The sequence below is a fragment of the Eretmochelys imbricata genome, chromosome 14 (assembly GCF_965152235.1).
Source record: "Eretmochelys imbricata isolate rEreImb1 chromosome 14, rEreImb1.hap1, whole genome shotgun sequence".
Taxonomy (NCBI): domain Eukaryota; kingdom Metazoa; phylum Chordata; order Testudines; family Cheloniidae; genus Eretmochelys; species Eretmochelys imbricata.
In genome coordinates, this window is record NC_135585.1 from 24,790,653 (window position 1) to 24,814,601 (window position 23,949).

Consider the following 23,949-nt stretch of genomic DNA (forward strand, 5'->3'; position numbering starts at 1 on the left):
AATTGCTCCACTGTCCAACAAAGCTGTAGGAGGATACATTTAAATATATCACATAAGGATACAAGGTAAAGTTTAGTGTTAAACCTTAACCTAAAAAGTGAGTATTTGAAAGCCTGGAAGTTTTCATTAACTATGACATCTTTTGATGTTCTCTAGTGTTTAAGTGCAGTATATCTGCAACTTGAACTCTCTTAATGACTTTTTCTTTTGACAGGTAATTTCGCTGGTTTTTTCAAAGGGCCGTCAATGTGAAGTATATGAACACAGCCTCTTTCTTTCTGGCTTTCTATAACTGTCAAACTCTGAATTTGTCAGGTGATGCTGCCATGTTTTCTGAGAAGGTTTCTCTTCTAGCAATCATCAAAACCATTAGCATCATTACAGCATATTGGACATTTGGGGCCAAAATTGTGAAATCCTCACTCACATTCTTTTCAGGCATATCCCTCCTGGCTTCACTTGAATTTAAGGACTGAGACCTTGTCTACACAGAAGTTGTATCACTTTAACTAGACCAGGATAGTTTAAGCAGTGCACCTCCTAGCGTGGATGCAAGTATACCAGTATAAATGTATTTATACGATACAGTAAGTCACAAACAGGAAGGAGCGTGAGCTATAACTGTATAACACACCTTGAAACATATAGAATGGCATCCACAGTAGGGCTTGCGCTGGTATAACCTCCTCAGTAAAAAAACACCCCGCATAGCTACACTGGCACAAACCCTGTGTGTAGAGTAGGTCTGAGTAAGGCAGCGTTTGGCCATGGTCACCTAGAGCTCCACCTTGCCACGTGAGTGTGGAGGTGGCAGCTTTAAGCTATCAGGATGGCTGGTGCCCAAGGTGCTGATTGGTCACTGTCTAGGTGGCTGAAGTGGGCTGAGGCTTGGGGGCTGGCAGGAACATGGCTTCTGTCAGAATAATAAAAGGCTTCTGTGGTGCCTCTTTCAGCCTGGGTCTCCCCTCCACTCAGACAGAGGGATGTGACTGAGATCTGGAGAAGTAACCTCACAGAAACCTGGGCAGGTCACAGAGTTCAACTGGCTCCTGTGCAAAGGGGCAACACCAGTGCACTGTTCAAGCCCCACTTCAGCGCTATCCTTAGTGCCTAAGTGGTGGATAATCCTTTGCACTGGCCCTCAGGGAATAACCCTCTTCTGCCCTCAGGGAATAACGAGCCCTGGCTAGACACTAGCTAGCCAATCAGTGGGATATTTCTGCACATACAGTTCCACCTCCCTCTCCAGACATGCGGTACTACTAGCTGCAGTGAGCAGGGCCCGTCTGTCTGTGCAACTGCTCCTAGCAGCAATTCCTGGAGCAGCTTTCAGATTTTCCCATGTTGCTGTTCATTGATTATTATGGGCAAGATGCTGCCTGCTAAACCCAGAGTGAACCAGAGAAGCACAGACCTTCTGTGCCACGTCTAGCTACTGTAGTACAATGATTGATTTGGGCTGGGATTTCCCAAGATGTTGAGGGGAGAGAGCTTGCCTTAGGCCCCTGGAAAACCCCAACCTTATTTATTCCTTTATTTCCAGTAGTCTGGATAACTGATACGAAAGTCAGTCACACCCTAGTGGGGAATCCAGCTCTTCCACTGACCTGGCACTTATCCAACCAGGGCTCCAGAGCAGTGGCATTAACTAGGAGAACTGGGGGAGGCAAATGGCCCCCAAAGTTGTTTGTACCTGCTCAGAGTTCCATAGGCCGCAGAGCCGGGGGCCATAGCCTGCCCACTTTCAAGCAGTAAATCAATACAGCTGCTGCCAGAGCAGTCCAGAGTGTTGCTCCATCTGCGTGGCCGCAACACTGCTAAAATGTGACCCAGCTGCCGCTTTGCACAGAAGACTCAACTCCTGGCAGGACCAGCTCATGTACTGCGTGGTAGAGTTTCGGGAAACTCCCCAGCCGAGGAACACCCTGTGGGACAAGAGGCAGGGTCCCTGCCAGGGGTGGGGGCAGGGACCAGATTTGTCCCTCATGACACTTTCTTGGGGGTCCCAGAGCTATGGGTGGCCTTATTACCCCCCACCCCCCGGCCTCAGCAAGAGAGAGACTTGCTGGACCCAAACTTTGTGTCTGTTCCCAGCCAGTCACTCAGTTAGCCAGCCAGACAAACTGGGTTTTGTGACACCTGATTTGAGCTAGACAGGGCTGAAACTGCCATGCTGGCCTGTATTGTTATTGTTATTGTTATTATTGATAATCATTTGCATTACACTGCTGTCCAGAGGCCCCAAGAGACCAGGGCCCCATTGTGCTGTTTGCCAGAAGCTGGGAATGGGCGACAGTGGATAGATCACTTGATGATTACATGTTCTGTTGTTTCCCTCTGGGGCACCTGGCACTGGCCACTGTCAGAAGACAGGATACTGGGCTAGATGGACCTTTGGTCTGACCCAGTATGGCTGTTCTTATGTTCTTACGTAGAGGCTGCACAGCCCCATGGTAAGAGAGTCCCTGCACCAAAGAGCTTACAGTCGAAATGGAGAGCATGGGCACAGGAAGGATGAGGAACTGAGGTCCAGAGCAAGTCAGCGACTTGCCCAAGATCATACCTGGTGCCTCTAAAAGATCCTTCCTTTCCTTCCCCTCCCTGATGCCTCCCAGGCTTCATCAACATACCTCTAGCTGCCCATGGTGCAGTTCATTGGTTATTATGGGCTAGATGGTGCCTGCTACACCCAGCCCTTCATGGAGCTGCCATGGCTGAGCACTCACCTCATCTTCCTGGGGGTGGGGTCTGCAGGTCTGCAGACTGGTGAGTGGGGAAGCAAAGCTGTGGGCAAACCTCCTCCCAGCCCCCTCCATAGCACAGGGTTTGGGACTCATCCAGGCCATACATAGCCTGCACATGGAAGGAGGCCGGCTCTCACCCACGCGAGAGCCCAGTGGAACCGGACCCTAAAGCCGCAGTGATGCTGTTTATCCACCCAGCTCTCACATGGGTTCTGAGCTCTCATGGGACCAATTTGCTACACCTACCTGCAAACAACTGTAGAGTAAAGGCTGCTGGCTGTGAGGCAGCATTCCCATGGCAGACCCCATCCCAGATCTGCACTGACATCCCCAGTGGGGCTGGCATGTGGTGCCTGGACAAGTGGTGGGGGTATATCACAAGTATTGTTGAACAAGGGCAGCTATGCAAATTCCATCGCTATGCAAAACTCTGGGGGGAAATCACTGTTTATTGCTAACTGGGAAAAGTCAAAATCAGACAGGGAGCTATTATTGCCAGATTCATTAACCAACTCTGTGTTAGCTAAGGGAAGCATTACAAGGATTAAGCATTTTAAAAAAATATTACAGAGAAACCAAAATAGAGCGATCAGTTGGAATAGACTGAATTTGTGCTTAACAAAAACAGAGAATTCATAGTGATTTCTGTAAGAACATAAGAATGGCCATACTGGGTCAGACCAAAGGTCAATCCAGAGTGGTATCCTGTCTACCGACAGTGGCCTATGCCAGGTGCCCCAGAGGGAGTGAACCTAACAGGTAACGATCAAGTGATCTCTCTCCTGCCATCCATCTCCACCCTCTGACAAACAGAGGCTAGGGACACCATTCCTTACCCATCCTGGCTAATAGCCATTAATGGACTTAACCTCCATGAATTTATCCATTTGTATGTTAGCTTATTAAGCTTGGGAGGGGGAATAACCCAGAACCCAAAAAAGAAAAAAACAACAACATAACACAAAACAATCTGGTGATCTACTATCCCTAATAAGTGTATCAGGAGGTTCCCTTCAAATTATAAACTGTATTGGTCCAAAACACCAAAAAGACAAGAGGAAATAAACCAACTATCCTGAAAATGAAGATTCCAGGATTGCCAACCCCAGGCATTCAGAAATCAAGAGTTCAGGCCCTCCAAAATCATGAGCATTTAAAAAATAATACATGTAAGGTTCTTTTTGTTTGCCTTCTAGTGTCTGACCTGGTAGGGTGCACTCAGGGCACATTTCAATCTCTTCTCCTCAACCCTGAGGGCTCGAAACATATTTTGTTTTTTTAATGAAAGCTGAAACTCTCACCTGTTCAGCTGGCTCCAGGAGCTGGCACTTTAAGTATCACACCAATATCATGAGACTCAGAATAAAATCACATGAGTTGGCAACACTGAGATTCCATTATCTCAATGCTCAGACTTACTTGCCATCCCTAAGGTTTTAGACAGGTTTGTACTCTGCACAGCTGAGTCGTGCCTCTGTTGCCACTACTGCAGCTACACTGCTATTTATACTTGACCTACAGCCAGTCTGGGTGCACAAGCAGGAGAATCACGTTCCTCGCTCGTCACATAGAGGTAGCCTACAGTTGGGAGCCTACTTCCCACCATGGGTAGACAGACATGTGCTTGCTCTGATCGAGACGTACCCTGAGAGGCCATCGATATCAAATTGGTCATCTCAGATTCCAGAACAATTAAGAGTTAGCCAGACTTCACCAGTTTTCACCCTCATGTCTGTTGGGAGGAGTGCAGGGCTCTGAGCCTTTGTGCTCAAATTCCTTTTTCAATAAATTATTTCCCTCAGTGCAGGCAAGTCGTGCTGCAGACTCTGGACTCCTGGAGTTCTTAGGAGTTATAGCTTGGGAGGTGCTGCTCCCCACTGGCCTCAGGGCCTTTTCCTCTGTGCTTGCCATGCGATGCAAAGGGAAGGCACTTGGCAAACCACACTCCACCTATTGCTGAGTTACATCCCCCCTTAGGTTCTCCATCGCTGGTTCAGTAACACTCATTGAACTGGCATCACCTTTCAAAGGCAATGGGCGGTTAAATGTGCTGCCTGCTTAAACTAACTTGTTTTTCAGATGAGACTGTCACTTTGGTTTTCACCCCTTTGAAACGGAAGACTGAGGGCTTGAACACATGCATAAAGATCAATTTTAAATCACTTTACATGGATGCATCTCCTTAATGTAGATGCACTCAAATTGCTTTACCCTCAGCCGTATCTTTTCAACTTCTGTTGGTAACTTATGCATTAAGACAAACCCATTTAAACAGGGCTTAAGTATGTCTACATAAGGGGGTTGCACCAGTTGAACTAGATAGATTTAAACTAGTTTGGCTCACCTCCTGCAATTCTTCTAATGTAGACCAGTGCCCAGTGTGACGGGGCAAGACCAGATGACTATGGAAACGTAGTGGGAGATAGATATATTAGCTCCAGGCTAAACAAATCCCTGGTACCAGGTTAAGTGAAATGGAAGCTGCTCCAGGTCAATTAAGACACCTGGGGCCAATTAAGAACTTTCTAGAAGGCAGGGAGAATGCTAGGTTGATTGGGACATCTGAAGCCAATCGGGGCTGGCTGAAACTAGTTAAAAGCCTCCCAGCCAGTCAGGTGGGTGTGGATGTCAGGAGCTGTGGGAGGAAGTTGTGCTGTTAGAGAGGCTGAGTAGCACACACCATATCAGGCACAAGGAAGGAGGCCCTGAGGTAAGGGTGAAGTGGAGCTTGAGGAAGTGAGGGCTGCTGTGGGGGAAGTAGCCCAGGGAATTGTACACGTTATGTTTCTAAAAGGTCAGCTACCATAGCTGATACTATTAGGGTCCCTGGGCTGGAGCCTGGAGTAGAGGGTGGGCCTGGGCTCTCCCCCCACCTTTGCCCCCTGATTAATCACTGAGACTGGGAGACAACAGAGACTGTACAAGGAAGGATAACTTCTCCTCACCTCCCTTGCTGGCTTATGATGAAAATGGCTCAGTAGACTGTGACCCTTGTCTCTAGAAAGAGAAGGGTTACGTGGAGGGTCCCAGTGAGCCTCTGAGGCTAGTGAAATCCACCAGGAAACGTGAGACCCACGGAGGCAAGGACAGAGCTTTGTCACACCAGATACAGCAGTGCCAGGTGCCTAGACCCTGTTCTACATACAGACTTGCACATTAAAACCAAGTTAGTTCTGCTAAGGTTAATTTGTCTGTGAACATTCTTATTATGGAATAAAAATGGCTCAGGTTGATTTAGCTAAAGTCAGTTTGTTACCGTAAGACTATAAAAAACATAGAATGGCCATATTGGATAAGAACAATGGTCCATCTAGCCCAGTATCTTGTCTTCCAACAGTGGCCAATGCCATATGCTTCCAAGGAAATGAACAGGATAGGGCAATCATCAAGTGATCCATCTCCTGTCATCCAGTCCCAGAATCTGGCAGTCAGAGATTTAGGGACACTCAGAGCATGGGGTTACATCCCTGACCATTTTGGCTAATAATAATTGATGGACCTATCCTCCATTAACTTATCTAATTCTATAATTCTGGCCTTCACAACATCCCCTGGCAATGAGTTCCACACGTTGACTGTGTGTTATGTGAAGAAGTACCTCCTTTTGTTTGTTTTAAACCTGCTACCTATTAATTTCATTGGGTGAGCCCTGGTTCTTCTGTAATTCGAAGGGGTAAATAACACTTCCTTATTTACTTTCTACACACCCAGTCATGATTTTATAGATCTCTATCATGTCTCCCCTTAGTCATCTCTTTTCCAGGCCAAACAGTCCCAGTCTTTTTAATTTCTCCTCATATGGTAGCTGTTCTATACCCCTAATCATTTTTGTTGCCCTTTTCTGTATCTTCTCCAATTCCAATATGTCTTTTTTGAGATGGGGCGACCACATCTGCACACAGTATTCAAGATGTGGGCATACCATGGATTTATATAGTGGCATTATGATATTTACTGTCTTATTGTCTGTCCCTTTCCCAATGGTTCCCAACATTGATGGCTTTTTGACTTCTGCTGCACATTGATGTTTTTGGGGAACAGTCCATGATGACTCCAAGATCTCTTTCTTGAGTGGTAACAGCCAATTTAGACCCATCTTTTTAAAGATATCATTGGGATTATGTTTTCCAGTATGCATTACTTTGCATTTATCAGCCCTGACTTTCATCTGCCATTTTCTTGCCCAGTCACCTGAGATCCAAAGTGTGCTTTGGACTTAACTATCTTGAATAATTTTATATTATCTGCAAATTTTGCCACCTCACCATTTACCCCTTCTTACAGATCATTTATGAATATGTTGAACAGCACTGGTCCCAGTATAGATCCTAGGGGACACTGCTATTTACCTCTCTCCATTCTTAAAAAAATTACCATTTCTTCCTACCCTGTTTCCTCTCTTTTAACCAGTTTCTGATCCATGAAAGGACTTTCCTCTTATCCCATGACTGCTTAGTTTGCTGAAGAAGCTTTCATGAGGGACCTTGCCAAAGGCTTTCTGAAAGTCCAAGTACACTATATCCACTGGGTCACCCTTGTCCACATGTTTATTGATTCTAAAAGATTTGTGAGGCACAATTTCCCTTTTCAAAACCCATGTTGACTCTTCCCCAACAAATCATGGTCATTTATGCACCTGACAATTCTTTTCTTTACTATGTAATGAAAGATGGAATGAATCAGCAAGGAAAGCTACCTCTTGGAGGTCAGAAAGTGTAGGGGAAAAGTGAGAACTGCCAAAAGCCAAGCAAAGCTGGACCTTGCAAAGGAAATTGAGTCAAATTAATATCAGAAGTAAAAGGTTCTATAGCCATATAAAGAAAAAGAAAACAAGGAAAGAAGGAAGTGGGACAACTAAGCACTGAGGATGGGGTGGAGATTAAAGATAATATAGGTATGGCCAAACACCTACACAAATACTTTGCCATAGTTTTTCATAAGAGTATTGAGGAGCTTTGGGGTAATCATAAGGTGTCTACTGGAAATGAGGATATGGAAGTAGAAATTACCACATCCGAGGTGGAAGTCAAACTCAAACAGCTTAATGGAACCAAATTGGGGGGCCTGGATAATCTCCATCCATGAATATTAAACAAACCGGCACATGAAATCGCAAGCCCAACAGCAAGAATTTTTAATGAATCCATAAACTTGGAAGTTGTACTCTAGCACTGGAGAATTGCTAACGTAGTACCTATTTTTAAGAAAGGTAAAAAGAAATGATCCAAGAAACTACAGGCATGTAAATTTGACCTCAATTGTATGCAGGGTTTTGGAACAAATTTTGAATGAGAAAGTAGTTAAGTACACAGAAGTAATTAGTAATTGGGATAAAATATAACATGGTTTTACAAAAGGTAGATTGTGCCAGACCAATCTGATCTTGTTCTTTGAGAAGATAACCCATTCTCTAGACAAAGGAAATGCAGTAGATTTCATCTACCTGGGTTTCAGTAAGGCATTGATATAGTTCCACATGGGAAATTATTAGTTAAATTGGAGAAGATGGAGATTAATATGAGAATTGAAAGGTAGATAAGGAATTGGTTAAAGGGAAGGTTACAATTGATCATACTGAAAAGTGAACTGTCAGGCTGCAGTTCCTCAGGGATCTGTCTTGGGATCAGTCTTATTTAACATTTTTTTAATTACCTTGGCACAAAAAGTGGTAGTGTGCTAATAAAATTTGCAAATAATGTAAAGTTGGGAGATATTTCTAATATGGAAGAGGACCGGAATATCTTGCAAGAAGATCTAGATGACCATGAAAACTGGAGTAATAGAAATGGGATGAAATTTAATAGTGTAAAATACAAAGCCATGCACTTGGGGACTAACAACAAGAATTTTTGCTATAAGATGGAGACTTATCAGTTAGAAGAGACAGAGGAGGAGAAAGATCTTGGTGCATTGGTTGATCACAGGATGACTATGAGCTGCCAATGTGATGTGGCCATGAAAAAAGGCTAATGTGATCCTACGGTGCATCAGTCAAAGTATTTCCAGTAGAGATAGGGAAGTGTTAGTACTATTAGACAAGGCACTGATGAGACCTCGTCTGGAATATTGTGTACAATTCTGGTCTCCTACATTTAAGAAAGATGAATTCAAACTGGAACGGGTTCAGAGAAGGGCTACTAGGATGATCAGAGGAATGAAAAACCTACCGTCTGAGAGGAGACTCAAGCAGCTTGGCTTGTTTAGATTAACCAAAAGAAGGCTGAGGGGAGATATGATTGCTCTTTATAAATACGTCAGAGGGATAAATACGAGGGAATGGGAGGGGTTATTTAAGTTAATTGCCAATGTTCACACAAAAACAAATTGGATATAAAATGGCCATCAACAAGTTTAGGCTTGAAATTATACAAAGGTTTCTAACCACCAGAGAAGTGACGTTCTGGAACAGCCTTCCAAGGGGAGCAGTGCGGGAAAAAGACCTAACTGGCTTCAAGACTGAATTTAAGATTATGGAGGGGATGGTATGATGAGACTGGTACATGCCATCATAGGCAGACTGTGACTGCTAGTAGCAAGTATGCCCAATGGCCAGTGATGGGACACTAGATGGGGAGGACTCTGAGTTACTACAGAGAATTCTGTCCCAGGTGTCTGGCTCTTGGGTCTTGCCAAAATGCTCAGGGTCCAACTGACCACCATATTTAGAATCAGGAAAGAATTTTCCCTCAGGCTAGATTGGAAGAGACCCTGGGGAATTGCTGCCTTCCTCTGCACCATGGGACACTGGTCACTTTCAGGTTTAAATTAGAGTCAATGGTGGATTCTCTGTAACTTGAAGTCTTTAAATCATGATTTGTGGACTTCAGTAACTCAGCCAGATGTTATGGGTTTGTTACAGGAGTCTGGGGGTGAGGTTTGGTAGCCTGCAATTTGCAGGACGTCAGAAGAGATTATCATGATGGTTCCTTCTGACCTTAAAGTCTATGAGTCTATAGTTTCAACCAATTTGCCTGGTACTGAAGTTAAGCTTACCAGCCTGTGATTGCCAGGATCACTTCTGGAACCCTTTTTTAAAAATTGGTGTCACATTAGCTGTCCTACAGTTCTCTAGTACAGAGGCTGATTTAAGGGATAAATAATGTACCACAATTAGTAGTGCTGAAGTTTCATATCTGAGTTCCTTCAGAGTTCTTGGGTGAAAACTGTTTATCTTTTTTCCCCAAAAAACTTCCTCTATTCACACTTCAATCATGGACAGTTCCTCAGATTTGTTACCTAAAAAGAATGGCTCAGGTGTGGGAATCTCCCTCACATCTTCAGCTGTGAAGACCAATGAAAAAAAAACTCAGCTTTTCCACAATGGCCTTGTCTTCCTTGAGTGCTTCTTTAGCACCTCAATCATCCAGTGGCCCCACTGATTGTTTGGCAGGCTTCCTGCTTCTGATGAACTTTTTTTAAAAAGGTCTGTTAATTTGAATTTTTGGCTAGTTCTTCAAATTCTTTTTTTGGCCTTATACTTTTACAGTTGATTTGCCAGAGTTTATGCTCCTTTCTGTTTTTCCCAATAGGATTTGACTTCCAACTTTAGCTACGTTGACTTTAGCCACTTCTATTCCCTAAGAAGAATGTTAACACACAGACTTACACCAAAATAGTCAAATCAGTTTGTGGACACTCTGATGTTAAATGGGTTAAATAGTTAAATGGGTGCAATTTTGTGTGAAGAACAATTCCTGAGATTAGATTTTTCTCAAATATAAAGCATTTGATGAAAAATTATTTTCAGTCTTTGGTGAAATACTTCTCCTTGTCCCTACCCACAACCCCCCGTCCAGTCCAGTCCAGTTTTCCTTGTGTTATTTTTCTTTAAAAAAATCATATTGCATTTATTTTGCACTCCCCAAAATTTTGAGCCTTCAAGGTGCTGCCGATGTTCGTACTGCCAGTGAGGTTCCACTGCAGAAGCTGTTGGAGGAAAGTCGGGTAATTAACTACATGTATTAACGTAAGATAATTTATCCATTAAGCAATTTATCACAGACTTTAAAGAGACATATAGACAATGACTTTATTGTACCCAAGATTCATCTAACTGTTAATATTCCCTTTTGATCTGTAAATCAATAGCTATAATGATAGACAGGAACTGTCTGTTTACATGGCAAACATTTAACAAGCTATAATTAAACACATACAATTAGTATCATCTTTCTCTAACAATACAGGTTTGCATTTCAAAGTTCTAGCCTATCTACCATGGAGTGGCCCCAATTACCATTCACATATTCTTCTAACATGTCTCTAATGGTTGAATCTGGGTCAATTAGCCTGCAGGATGCTTAATCCTTTCTGATCATGTGTCACACTTTGTATAAGATTCATAGAAATTATATAAAGTGGTAGCAATAATAATTTCCATGATTATATTTTAATTAGATAACTTCACACCATCCTATTCAGAGACCTACACCCAGGCACTCCTCCCTACCTCTTTAGCTCAAGGAAAATAAGGTGAAAATACAGCAAAGATAATCCTAAAGGCTCAGACATACCAGAATTCATAATCTCAAACAGACTTCATAAACTGTACATAGACAGATTTCCCAAATTGTCACAACAACATCTAAAGTTACAAATATACTATCTTTTAAAGGACAAAGTTCAGCCTGAGTGTGTCTCAGCTGATTTGGGTGACAGTGAATGATTCTGGACTCGGTGAAGTGGGGAATTTAACCATTCATTCCCAGGTGTTTTAAAAATGAAGAAGTTTTTTAAACAAAGAGTAGCTGTGTGACACTGCACCCTATATGCTTCACAGTGATATTATTAGGATATGATTATGGCATAATATTGATGTATTTTATGCAAGATAGGACATGTGAGATATCACTGAAAAGGTTATGGTTTTACTGAATATGATTATCCTATTCCTCTGCTTGTATCATTTTTGTGACTGAAGTTAGGAATATTGACTATATATCTGAATGACAAATGTGTTTAAACCTGGGGAATGCCCATTAGTCAGAATGCACTCAGTCTAGATGGCTCACTGGGGAGGGTCATTAGAGAAACAATAGGCCTTAGAAGAAGTTTATCTCCCACTGGGGTGACACCTGGAATGGGGATACCACTGAGCCCCCCTGACCCACCAGCCTGGGCTCCCTTTACATTGTACTACTGTGACCAGCACCGATACAGGTAGGGACGCACCCAGCTGCAGTACATACAGAGCAGTGATCAGCTCTGCATGGGGAGGCTACAGCTAAGGAACTGCCCAACTGCTCAAGTGCACATCCCCCTCTGGAGTATAAACCCAGATTATACCGACTCGTACTGCACAGAGATCTGTACAGCATAAGCTCATGAAATTTGCCCCACCCTCAATATGGAGAAGGATATGCAACAGCTTTCTGCCCCAAGTTATGTTTCCCACACACTGGTTTTAGACAAAGCAAAAATAAGTTTATTAATGACAAAAAATAGATTTTAAGGGATTATAAGGGATAGTAAACAGATCAAAGCAGATTACCTAGCAAACAAACAAAACATGCAAACTAAGCTTAATATACTAAAAAGACTGGATATGAGTAGCAAATCCTCACCCTAAATGATGATTCAAGCAGGCTGCAGTGATTCTTAAGGAGCCAGCTGTACTTGCTTACAGCTTAAAAAACCCAGGTGTTCCTTTCACAGGCTAAAAATCCCTTTAGCCTGGGTCCAGCACTTGCCCACAGTTCAATCCTTGCTCCACAGGTGATTCCCAGAGTCTCTTTGGGGCAGGGAGTCAGTGAAGAACCAAGATGATGTAACTCCCCTGCCTTAAATAGCTTTTGCATATAGCAGGAACCTTTTGTCTCAAAGCTTAGTGCTCATGCCACTCAGTGGAAAAAAGTTGGTATTCCAAGATGGAGTCCAATACCAGGTGACCTGATTACATGTCCCTGTAGTGTCACAGCAACCATGAGTCAGAGGCTGTTTGTAGCGTCCTCAGGAAGCTCCCACACACCCTACCCCACACCTTTCTGGTGGGAGATAAACTTCTTCTAAGGCCTATTGTTTTCTCTAATGGCCCTTCCCAGCCAGTCATCTAGACTGGGTGCATTCTGCCTAATGGGCATTCCCCAGATGTAAACACATTTGTCATAAAGATATATAGTCACTGTTCCGAACTTCAGATACAAAAATGATACATGCATACAGATAGGATAATTATATTCAGTAAATCATAACCTTTTCAATGATATCTTACATGACCTACCTTGCATAAAATACATCAGAATTATGTCATAATCTTATACTAATATCACTGTGACGAATATGGGGTGCAGTGTCACAGGCTGAACTCCACTAACACACGCTTGCAACAGTTGCTTTTTTCAAATAATAGTTTAGTCAGAGAGACACAAAATGTCTCCCAAAGTACTATCTAGAACGAAATCCTGAAAATACAGAACAAGGTGATAGAGACAGAAATGTAGGTATAACCCATACCCTATCCATGCAGTGCTCCATCCCTGTCTAGTGGCTGGGCCACATATAAAGGGGGATGAGGTTGCTGTGGTCTTGGGCCCTGTAGCTCAAGTAGTAGTGGCTCAGGCTTGGAGATTCAGAGGCCCTAGATTCAATCCCTGCAGCTGACAACACACTCAGGAGCATGGTGCAATATAGGCATAGTAGAAATCAGAGGCTTCCCCACCCTTGGTACTGAGAATGTGGGTCGGGACAGAGTGGAAGCCAGTGTTAGTGATTACTCAGTGACAGTCACCCCTGTACAGAAGACTGGCCCAGGGACTGCTTAAGTCTCACATCAGGCCTTTGGCCCATGGTCTCAAGCTGCTGTTGTTTAACTGTTCGTGTGTCTAGTGGGCTTCTGCTGACAGTGATCACAATCAGGCAGCTGGGTCAAGTGGGAGGGCTGGTATTCTCTAAGGAAATAGACTATCTAGTGGGGAGAATCAGCCAGGCTTCTGTCAAGCTTCTCCTCGTTTCTTCCATCCCATAGACGCTTCAGGGGCCATACCTTCTGGCATTGCTGCAATATTTTTACTACTGACTTCATATCTCTTCCACAAGGGCATTTCAGCCTTACATTTTTGTGACTGTATCAGACAGAGAGGGAGTGTTTGGGTTGTGTTTCTGTGTAGTTGCCCCCTTAGCCAGGATAGATTCAAAGGCATCTCTGTTGTGCCCCACTTGCCTTGCTCACCTTGAGACTGCTTTGACTGGGCCTGTGAGCAGTTTTGCTCTTTCAATCATTTGAAGATGAAAAGAGGCTTCCACTAGATGAAGCTTTTCTCCCCCCACCCCTACTGTTCTCTTTAATATGCTCTCGTTCAGCCTCAGTGAGAATAAGAGGCTGGAGAAACCAGTGTTTTGTATTGTCCTTAACATATTCTCAGGTGTGCAGCCTTCACAAAGCAATTCACTGACAAGCTTTTACCATCCAAGAAAGCTAGGGAAAGGGACATAGCAAAGGACTGATATTCCTGCACGCACTTCTCAGCCCTTGCTTCCCGGACAGCTAATCTCTGTCCCATGCAGTTGCAGGAGAGGTTCATTTTGATTAACCTGTCTGTTCTGCATGGACAAAGATTGCACAGGCATTCACCTCAATGTCTGTGGACACAGTCACCACCCCACACACACACACTCTTGCAGCATGTTGAGAGCTAGTGGAATGCTGCCTTCCACGGCAGATGTGACTGCATGTCAGGGGTGCTGAATGTGTTCATTCTGGGGTGAAGATTGCTGACAAGTCCTGGAGGGTTGGGAGCCCACTGGCCTGGTTGTGTTGGGTGTTTCTGGACACGCTGTAGCATAGTCACTGAAAGCTTTGCAGTGAAAGGCATGCAGAGGAGACAATTTACTGATCCTTAATCCTGGCCTTTAAACAGTCCCCCAGCCCATTGACACAAGACTTACATTGAAATCTGCTGTTAGCTTTGAGAGGGCACGGTGTGCAATAAGACTAGATGCTCCCTTATTCACACCTCTGCGATGATATGTATTAACATAAGGCCACCATGGCAGTATGCAAGCAGGCCAGTGTTCAAGAGCCAAAGACAGTGCATAGGTCTAAACAAGTGGTCATATTTCCCCAGGATTAGGGCGAAGGTAAGATCCAGAAGGTGCCACAAAAACTGCTTCCTTTGAATAATTGTGGGATTGTTTCTTCAGGCTGTAACCTAGTTTTAGCAGGTTGTTCTACCTGCTCAGAGTCAGGTATTGTGGTGGTACCAATGAGTCAGACAGAGATCTCAAGGCCAATGTACCTCCACTCCAAGCCTTATGTGGCTTAAAATCCAACAAAAGGGAGGGGATGTGCTGAGTCCCCATTTCTGTAACAGATCATCTAAGACAGAAGAACAACAGGCAGACCAGTGCACTTTTCATGGAACAAACTGCAGCACACAGAGCTGAATGGTTTGTATGTCAGTCTCTGTTTCCCTGAGCTTCTCAGAGACTTTGGGATGGACCTCATATTTCTGCACTGATGTCCAGTTCCCTTAGGAAACTAAACACCAAACAGAAAGTACAGTGTCCCACAAGAGCACCCCATGCCCCTCAGAGTGAGTTCGCAGCTGAATTTACAAAAAAAAAAAAAAAAGTTTTTTTTGAAAAAATACAGAGAGGGCGACTCTGATTGAAACCAGCATCCACAGAACATTCATGGCCAGTCACTGACAAACAACAAAATCACTTTAATAAATATAAAATATAATGTAATATAATACAATATAATATAATATAAAAGTCAGAATGATACTGTTGAAAGGAAACATCTCAACCTTCGAAGTGAAATGTTTCTATAAGGGTATGTCAGGGTTCCCTCCCCACTCTGAACTCTAGGGTACAGATGTGGGGACCCACATGAAAGACCCCCTAAGCTTATTTCTACCAGCTTAGGTTAAAACTTCCCCAAGGCACAAACTCTTTGCCCTTGGAGGGTACACTGCCACCACCAAGTGATTTAACAAAGAATCAGGGACAGGACCACTTGGAGTTCCTATTCCCCCAAAATATCCCCCCAAGCCCTTACACCTCCTTTCCTGGGGAGGCTTGAGAATAATATCCTAATCAATTGGTTACAAAGTGATCACTGACCCAAACCACTGGGTCTTAGGATAATAGAGAATTCAGTCAGGTTCTTAAAATAAATTAATTAAAGAAAAGTTAAAAGAATCACCTCTGTAAAATTAGGATGGTAAGTACTTTGCAGAATAACAAAAGACTCAAAACCACAGAGGATTTCCCCTCTAAGCAAAACTTAAAGTTACAAAAAACAGGGATAAACCTCCCTCTTAGCACAGGGAAAATTCACAAGCTAAAACAAAAGATAATCTAATGCATTTCTTTACTATTACTTACTATTTCTGCAATTAGTTCAGATATTAGTTCAGAAATAGCTTAGGGAGATGTATTTTTCCCTGCCCTGTTTCCTGGCTGGCTCCGAGAGACACAGACAAAAAACCTTTCCCCACAGATTTGAAAGTATCTTCTCCCCTTATTGGTCCTTTTGGTCAGGTGCCCATTAGGTTATCTGAGCTTTTTAACCCTTTACTGGTAAAATAGGAATTAACTTTTTACAGGGTAAAGATGGATTTTATGCTACCCTTAGCTGTATGTTTATGACACACCCCCCCCACCCAAATCATAGGCAGGGCTGGACAGCCTACTCCACACTGGCTATAATTTCTTCCTGGAGCTCTAGGAGAAAACCGAATTAATAAGATACATGCACCTGTAGACATGCTACTGATTATGTAAAAGCTAACAATATTTTCCACATTTCAAGGACGATTTTAACCAGTTGATTCTGGGAAACGTTCATGGGAGAGTGCATCAGCCACTTTGTTAGAAGCTCCTGAAATGTGTTGTATTTCAAAATCAAAATCTTGGAGAGCTAAACTCCATCGAAGGAGTTTTTTGTTGTTGTCCTTGACGGTATGAAGCCACTTTAGCACAGCATGGTTGGTTTGAGGGTGGAAATGCCGTCCCCAAACGTATGGGCGTAGCTTCTCCAGCGCATATACAATAGCGTAACATTCCTTTTTGCTGAGTGACCAGTGGCTTTCCCGCTCAGACAGTTTTTTGCTGAGAAACATGACAGGATGGAATTCCTGATCCGGTCCTTCCTGCATTAAAACTGCGCCCACACCACGCTCAGACACATCTGTGGTTACTAGGAACGGTTTGTCAAAGTCTGGGGCCTTTAGCACAGGGTCAGATATGAGCGTCGCTTTAAGCTGGTGAAAGGCCTTCTGACACGCTGCAGTCCACTGAACTGCATTTGGCTGTTTCTTTTTGGTTAGGTCTGTCAGTGGGGCGGCGATTTGGCTGTAGTGCGGTACATATCCCCTGTAATATCCAGCCAAGCCTAAGAAGGATTGGACCTGTTTCTTTGACTTTGGGACAGGCCACTTTTGGATAGCATCCACTTTGGCCTGTAGGGGGTTGATAGTTCCTTGACCCATCTGGTGTCCAAGGTAAGTCACTCTGTTTAGGCCTATTTGACACTTTTTAGCCTTAACAGTTAGTCCTGCCTCCCTGATGCACTCGAAGACTTTTTGTAGATATTCCAGGTGTTCTGTCCATGAATCAGAAAAGATGGCCACATCATCAAGGTAGGTGACTGCAGATTCTCCCAATCCCACTAGGAGACCATCTACAAGTTTTTGGAAGGTGGCAGGTGCATTTCGCAGCCCGAAAAGGAGCACATTAAATTCATACAGCACTGCATGGGTGATGAAGGCTGACCTTTTCTTGGCGGGTTCATCTAGCGGTACTTGCCAGTACCCCTTGGTTAAGTCTAAGGTAGAGATGAACTGGGCACATCCCAGTTTCTCCAATAGTTCATCTGTGCGTGGCACTGGATAGTTGTCTGGATGAGTTACAGCATTTAGCTTACGGTAGTCCATGCAAAAACGTATCTCCCCATCTGGTTTGGGAACTAGAACCACTGGAGATGCCCATGCACTGTCAGAGGGGCAGATTACACCCATATATCCTGGATCTCCCATTCTATAGCAGGTTTAGCTTGAGGAGACACCTGGTAAGGTTGGGCTCTAATTGGGTGAGCATTACCTGTGTCAATGGAGTGATATGCTAGTTCGGTTCGTCCTGGGGCGGCTGAGAACATCGGCGCAAAGCTGGCACACAGCTCCTGGATCTGATGTCGCTGCATACGTCCAAGGGTCTTGGAGAGGTTCACCTCTTCTACACCACCATCACTTTTCCCTTCATAATAGACACCTTCAGGCCACTCAGCGTCATCTCCTCCCTGAGCTGTAAACTGACAAACCTTTAAATCTCTGGAATAAAAGGGCTTTAGAGGATTAACATGGTACACCTTAGGCTTTAGGGTTGAGGTGGGGGATGCTATGAGAAAGTTAACAGCTCCCAGGTGCTCTTGGGCCATGAATAGCCCTTCCCATGATGCTTCCATCTTATGGGTCTGGAGCGCCTTCAAGACCATAACCTGGTTTCCTACTTTGAAGGAACGCTCTCTGGCATGTTCATCATACCAGGCTTTTTGCTCTTCCTGAGCATCTTGTAGGTTTTCTCTAGCAAGAGCTAAAGAGGTTCGGAGGGTGTTTTGTAGGTGGGTTACAAAGTCCAGAATGTTAGTTCCTGGATAAGGCGTAAACCCCTCCCATTGCTGCTTCACCGACTGTAATGGCCCCTTAACATCGCGGCCATACACAAGTTCAAATGGTGAAAATCCTAAACTGAGATGTGGTACAAAAAGCAACTGCTGTAAGACTAGGTCTCAATCGTTGGAATGCTCATTTACGAATTTACATACCATGGCCCCCAAAGTTCCATTAAATTTCTCCACCAGGCCATTTGTTTGATGTTGGTAAGGGGTGGCAACCATGTGGTTCGCCCCATGAGCTTCCCACAGGCTTTTCATGGTCCCGGCCAGGAAATTAGTTCCCGAATCTGTAAGGATGTCGGAGGGCCAACATACCCTGGCAAAAATGTCTGTTAATGCCTGGCACACACTCTTAGCCCTAGTGTTTCTTAGAGCTACTGCTTCCGGCCATCGGGTGGTAAAATCCACGAAAGTCAGTATGTACTGCTTTTCTCTGGGTGTCTTTTTTGGGAAAGGACCCAGAATATCCACAGCTACTCGCTGAAAGGGAATCTCAATGATGGGGAGTGGCTGGAGAGGGGCTTTGACCTGGTCTTGGGGTTTTCCCACTCTTTGGCACACCTCACAAGACCGGACATAGGTAGAAACATCCTTGCCCATTCCCTCCCAGTGGAAGGACTTCCCCAAATGGTCTTTGGTCCTGTTCACCCCAGCATGGCCACTAGTATGATCATGGGCTAAGCTCAAGAGCTTGACCTGGTACTTAGTTGGAACTACCAACTGTCTCTGAGAGTGCCAGTCTTCCTGGTGTCCACCAGAAAGAGTTTCCTTGTATAAAAGTCCTCTTTCTACAACAAACCTGGATCGATTAGAAGAGCTGAGAGGCGGTGGGTTGCTCTGTGCCACCGTCCAAGCTCTCTGGAGGCTTTCATCTGCTTCCTGTTTGGCCTGGAACTGTTCCCTTGATGCTGGAGACATCAGTTCCTCATTGTATTATGGACCTGGGCTTGGCCCCTCTGGAAGTGATGCAGGTGATGGGGCTGTTTCCGTTGATGGTGAACCGCTCTCCGCTGGTCCACTGTGTGGTATTTCAGGCTCTGGCTGAGCCTCTTGTGTAGGGTTATGGGCTGCTGCTGCCAGTGCAGGCTCAGTGGTCCCCTCTGGTATTGGAGCTGTAGACGGGTTTGCAAGCACTGGACTCAGTGCTGGCAATGGTTCTGGTGCTGGTTGCTTCACCAGTTCCGGTTCTGGGACTGGCTTTGGCTGGGTCTCTGGGACTGGATCCACTACAGCTGTTGCAGTGGTTGGCAGGGGATCTGGTTCCACCACCTCCCTCTGGGTTTCTGGTAACACAGATGGGACCTGGTGGAAGTCTCAGGAATAGAGCTAGGTGTGACAGCTTGCTTAGCCTGGCTGTGGGTGACCATTCACACCCTCTTGGCTAGCTTCACATGGTTGGCCAAGTCTTCCCCCAGCAGCATGGGAATGGGATAATCATCAGAGACTACAAAAGTCCACATTCCTGACCAGCCCTTGTACTGGACAGGCAACTCGGCTGTAGGCAAGTTACAAGATTTTGACATGAAGGGTTGAATCGTCACTTGGGCCTCCTGGCTGATGAATTTGGGGTCCACTAAGGATTGATGGATAGCTGACACCTGCGCTCCAGTGTCCCTCCACGCTGTAACTTTCTTCCCACCTACACTCACAGTTTCCCTTCACTCTGAGGGCACCTGAAAGGCATCCGGGCCTGAGGACCTTTGGTGTGACTCTGGTGTAATGAACTGCAGTCTGTTGGGGTTCTTGGGGCAGTTGGCCTTCACATGTCCCAGCTCATTACATTTAAAACATCGCCCAGCTGACTGGTCACTGGGGCGAGGTTGGTTGCTGGATACGGGTGTGGTGGGACGATAAGGTGTTTGGGGTTTTCCTTGGAATGTAGGTGGGGCCTTGGGTTGCCCCCGGTGACAGGGTTTTGTTTCGAGTTGCCCCTTCTGATATTCGCTCCAACTGCAACCAGTTTTTTTCTTTTCTGCCACCTCTACCCATTTGGCTCCAATCTCCCCCCGCCTCAGTTACAGTTTTGGGTTTCCCATCTAGGATGTACCTTTCTATTTCCTCTGGAACACCCTCTAGGAACTGCTCCATTTGCATTAGGAAGGGCAACTCCTCCGGAGATTTAACACTTGCTCCCGATATCCAGGCATCCCAATTTTTCACAATGTGTTAGGCGTGTCGGGTAAATGACACGTCTGGTTTCCACCCTAGGGCTCTGAACCGCCGATGGGCATGCTCGGGTGTTAGCCCCATCCTGATCCCGGCCTTTTTTTAAAAAAGTTCATAACTGTTCATGTTTTCCTTTGGCATTTCAGCTGCCACCTCTGCTAAGGATCCACTGAGCTGCGACCTCAGCTCTACCAGGTACTGGTCTGTAGAGATGCTGTACTCAAGGCAGGCCCTTTCGAAATTTTCTAAGAAGGCCTCGGTATCTTCTCCTGCCTTGTAGGTGGGGAACTTTCTAGGATGGGAAGTGGTATCAGGAGAAGGATTGCTAGGGTTGTCTGGTACATTCTGCTTAGCCCTTGCCCTCTCTAACTCCAGTTCATGCTTCTGGGCCTCCCTCTGGGCCTCCATAGCTCTCTCGTGGGAAGCCTCTTCCCTGGCTTTTTCTGCCTCCATCCTGGCTTTTTCTGCCTCCATAGCTCTCTTGTGGGCAGCCTCTTTGTTTTTCTTTTCTCTTTCAGCAGCTTCTTTTTCGAGTTGTTTTAATTCAATCAGTCTTATGTTCCTTTTCTTTCTCACCAGCTTCGAAGCTGGCTAATTCCAATTTCTTTTGGACGTCACTGTCTGTCATCCTAGCCTTTTTGTGTTTAATCTAACCTAACCCGAGAGCTAGAAAGAAAGAAAAAAACCTGCTTGTGAGTTTCCTGGCTGTAGCTAACACCTTTGTTAAAAAAAACTTAACACTTCTGCCTCCAGGCAAAGAGAGAGAAAAGAAAAAAGACTTCCTGCTTTCCCCAAGCAGCTAAAAGAAGAAAAAAAATTCCTAAGGTTTGTGCTTCTGATTCAAAATGATTTCTGGTTCAAAATAATCTCTGGTTCAAAATGATCCCACCGTGCTGCCACCATGTCAGGGTTCCCTCCCCACTCTGAACTCTAGGGTACAGATGTGGGGACCCACATGAAAGACCCCCTAAGCTTATTTCTACCAGCTTAGGTTAAAACTTCCCCAAGGCACAAACTCTTTGCCCTTGGAGGCTGCCACCGCCAAGTGATTTAACAAAGGATCAGGGACAGGACCACTTGGAGTTCCTGTTCCCCCAAAATATCCCCCCCAAGCCCTTATATCCCCTTTCCTGGGGAGGCTTGAGAATAATATCCTAATCAATTGGTTACAAAGTGATCACCGACCCAAACCCCTGAGTGTTAGGATAATAGAGAATTCAGTCAGGTTCTTAAAAGAAACAGAACTTTAATTAAAGACAAGGTAAAAGAATCACCTCTGTAAAATCAGGATGGTAAGTACTTTACAGAATAACAAAAGACTCAAAACCACAGAGGATTTCCCCTCTAAGCAAAACTTAAAGTTACAAAAACAGGGATAAATCTCCCTCTTAGCACAGGGAAAATTCACAAGCTAAAACAAAAGATAATCTAACGCATTTCTTTCCTATTACTTACTATTTCTGCAATACTAGATGCTTAGTTCAGATATAGCTTAGGGAGATGTATTTTTCCCTGCCCTGTTTCCTGGCTGGCTCCGAGAGACACAGACAAAAAACCTTTCCCCACAGATTTGAAAGTATCTTCTCCCCTTATTGGTCCTTTTGGTCAGGTGCCCATTAGGTTATCTGAGCTTCTTAACTCTTTACTGGTAAAAGAGGAATTAACCCTTTACAGGGTAAAGAGGGATTTTATGCTACCCTTAGCTGTATGTTTATGACAGGGGGTTTCAATGTTTCTGAAACAAAATTTTTATTATTTTTATTTCAAGCTCAATTAGGAAATTTCAGCTTTTTGTTCTAATTTGGGACAAAAGAAAATGTCTAAATGTCAGAATTTCCCACAGACTGGAAATTTTGTTTTCCAACCAGCTCGAATTCTCAGTGACCTGGTAATACTACAAATCACACGATATTTTGACATGGACTCAGCACATGGGGTTCATTGTGTGACATGTTAAAATTGTGATATAGCACACAGTAACTCATGTATGAACTGATGTCCCCACTGTCCCTGTATGGCTGTGTGTGTATACTCATGATGTACGCTGTATCCATGTGTAATACATACATATTCACACAGTGCAAATAGACCCTTGAGTTCCATGATTGATAACACAGTGCTATCGATGTCTATGGCAATGCCTAAATGTCTGAAGGATAAGACAAAAGTCCTGATGGGTCTCCATGTTTGTGCTGCCTCAGACATTATCTAGGGCACCAGGGGGCGTTGTTCCAGAGCGCTGTTCTCTGTACACCATCCCTGCTCTCCCTCCTGTGACCACACCCTCGGCTGTTCCTAACACTGTTTCCCCTTCTTTTCCCCTCCCAGCTGACAAAGAAGCTGATGAATATTACATGAAGAGGAGACACCTTCCTGATCTGGCAGCACGAGGGACCCTCCCTCTCAATGTCATACAAATGTCTCAGAAACAGACCAACCACAGAGAACGGCCCCGCCGACCCATACGGGCTATGTCCCAGGACAGGGTGCTGTCCCCTGAGAGGGTCCTGCCCGAGGAGTTCAGCATGTCCTATGAACGGATCCTCTCTGATGAACAGCTTTTGTCTGCAGAGCGCCTCCATTCCCAAGACCCCCTGCTCTCTCCGGAGCGCACGGGTTTCGCAGACCAGTCCATGTCGCGCGCATTGTCACACACAGATGTCTTTGTTTCTACGCCTGTCTTGGATCGCTACAGGATGACAAAGATGCACTCCCATCCCAGTGCCTCAAATAACTTGTACAATACCTTATGTATGAACCAAACTTCCGCCAAGCGCCAAGCATTCGCCTCCCGACGGCACAACACAGTGGAACAACTGCATTATATCCCAGGACACCACCACCATTACCGCACAGCAAGCAAAACAGAGGTGACTGTTTAATATGACACTGTGCATTGTGGATAATCAGTAAGGACTGGTGTGACCCCAGGACCCCAAACTGCAGTGGCCTTACAGGCCAAGATAACCTCTAACTGAGTGTCCGAAAAGACTTTTCTGACAGTCACATCTGCATTGTTTTTAAAACCATTTTCATGTTGTTGACATAAGAAGAAAAAATGGGCAATTGGAGAGAATCCCCAACATGCGCCAGTTTCTGTCAAAGAAAGCCATAGCAGCAGGCGGCACCTTCCAAGGGCTTATCTGCTGTAACTCACCTGTTTTTATGAATTTAGGATTTTTAAACTTCAAATTGCGCCAAGTTTCACAGAGCCCACGGTATGTTTGCAGCATCCTAGCCTGGCAGGGTGGGGCCCTGTCACCATCTCTCACACCAGCCTTTTTGGCCAGTACTGAATTTTTCAGTGACTACTTATATTGCCCTTGACTGCTAATAGTCACAGTCAAGCATTAGATGCTAGGATGTCCCCCAAGTAGCTGTTGTTCTTCCTGATTTAAAAGTCAAAGCTTACTAGAGGACTGT

The 23,949-nt window shown here is 44.7% G+C and overlaps 1 protein-coding gene across 1 annotated transcript in view; it reads left to right on the forward strand.

The window, feature by feature from the left end:
* SHISA6 (shisa family member 6) overlaps positions 1-23,408 on the forward strand; it is a 380,789-nt gene extending 357,381 nt beyond the window's left edge. The window contains exon 6 of the mRNA XM_077833890.1: positions 22,855-23,408. Within this exon, the coding sequence (XP_077690016.1) occupies positions 22,855-23,408 (554 nt within the window). The remainder of the gene's footprint in view (positions 1-22,854) is intronic.
* The last annotated feature ends 541 nt before the right edge of the window (positions 23,409-23,949 follow it).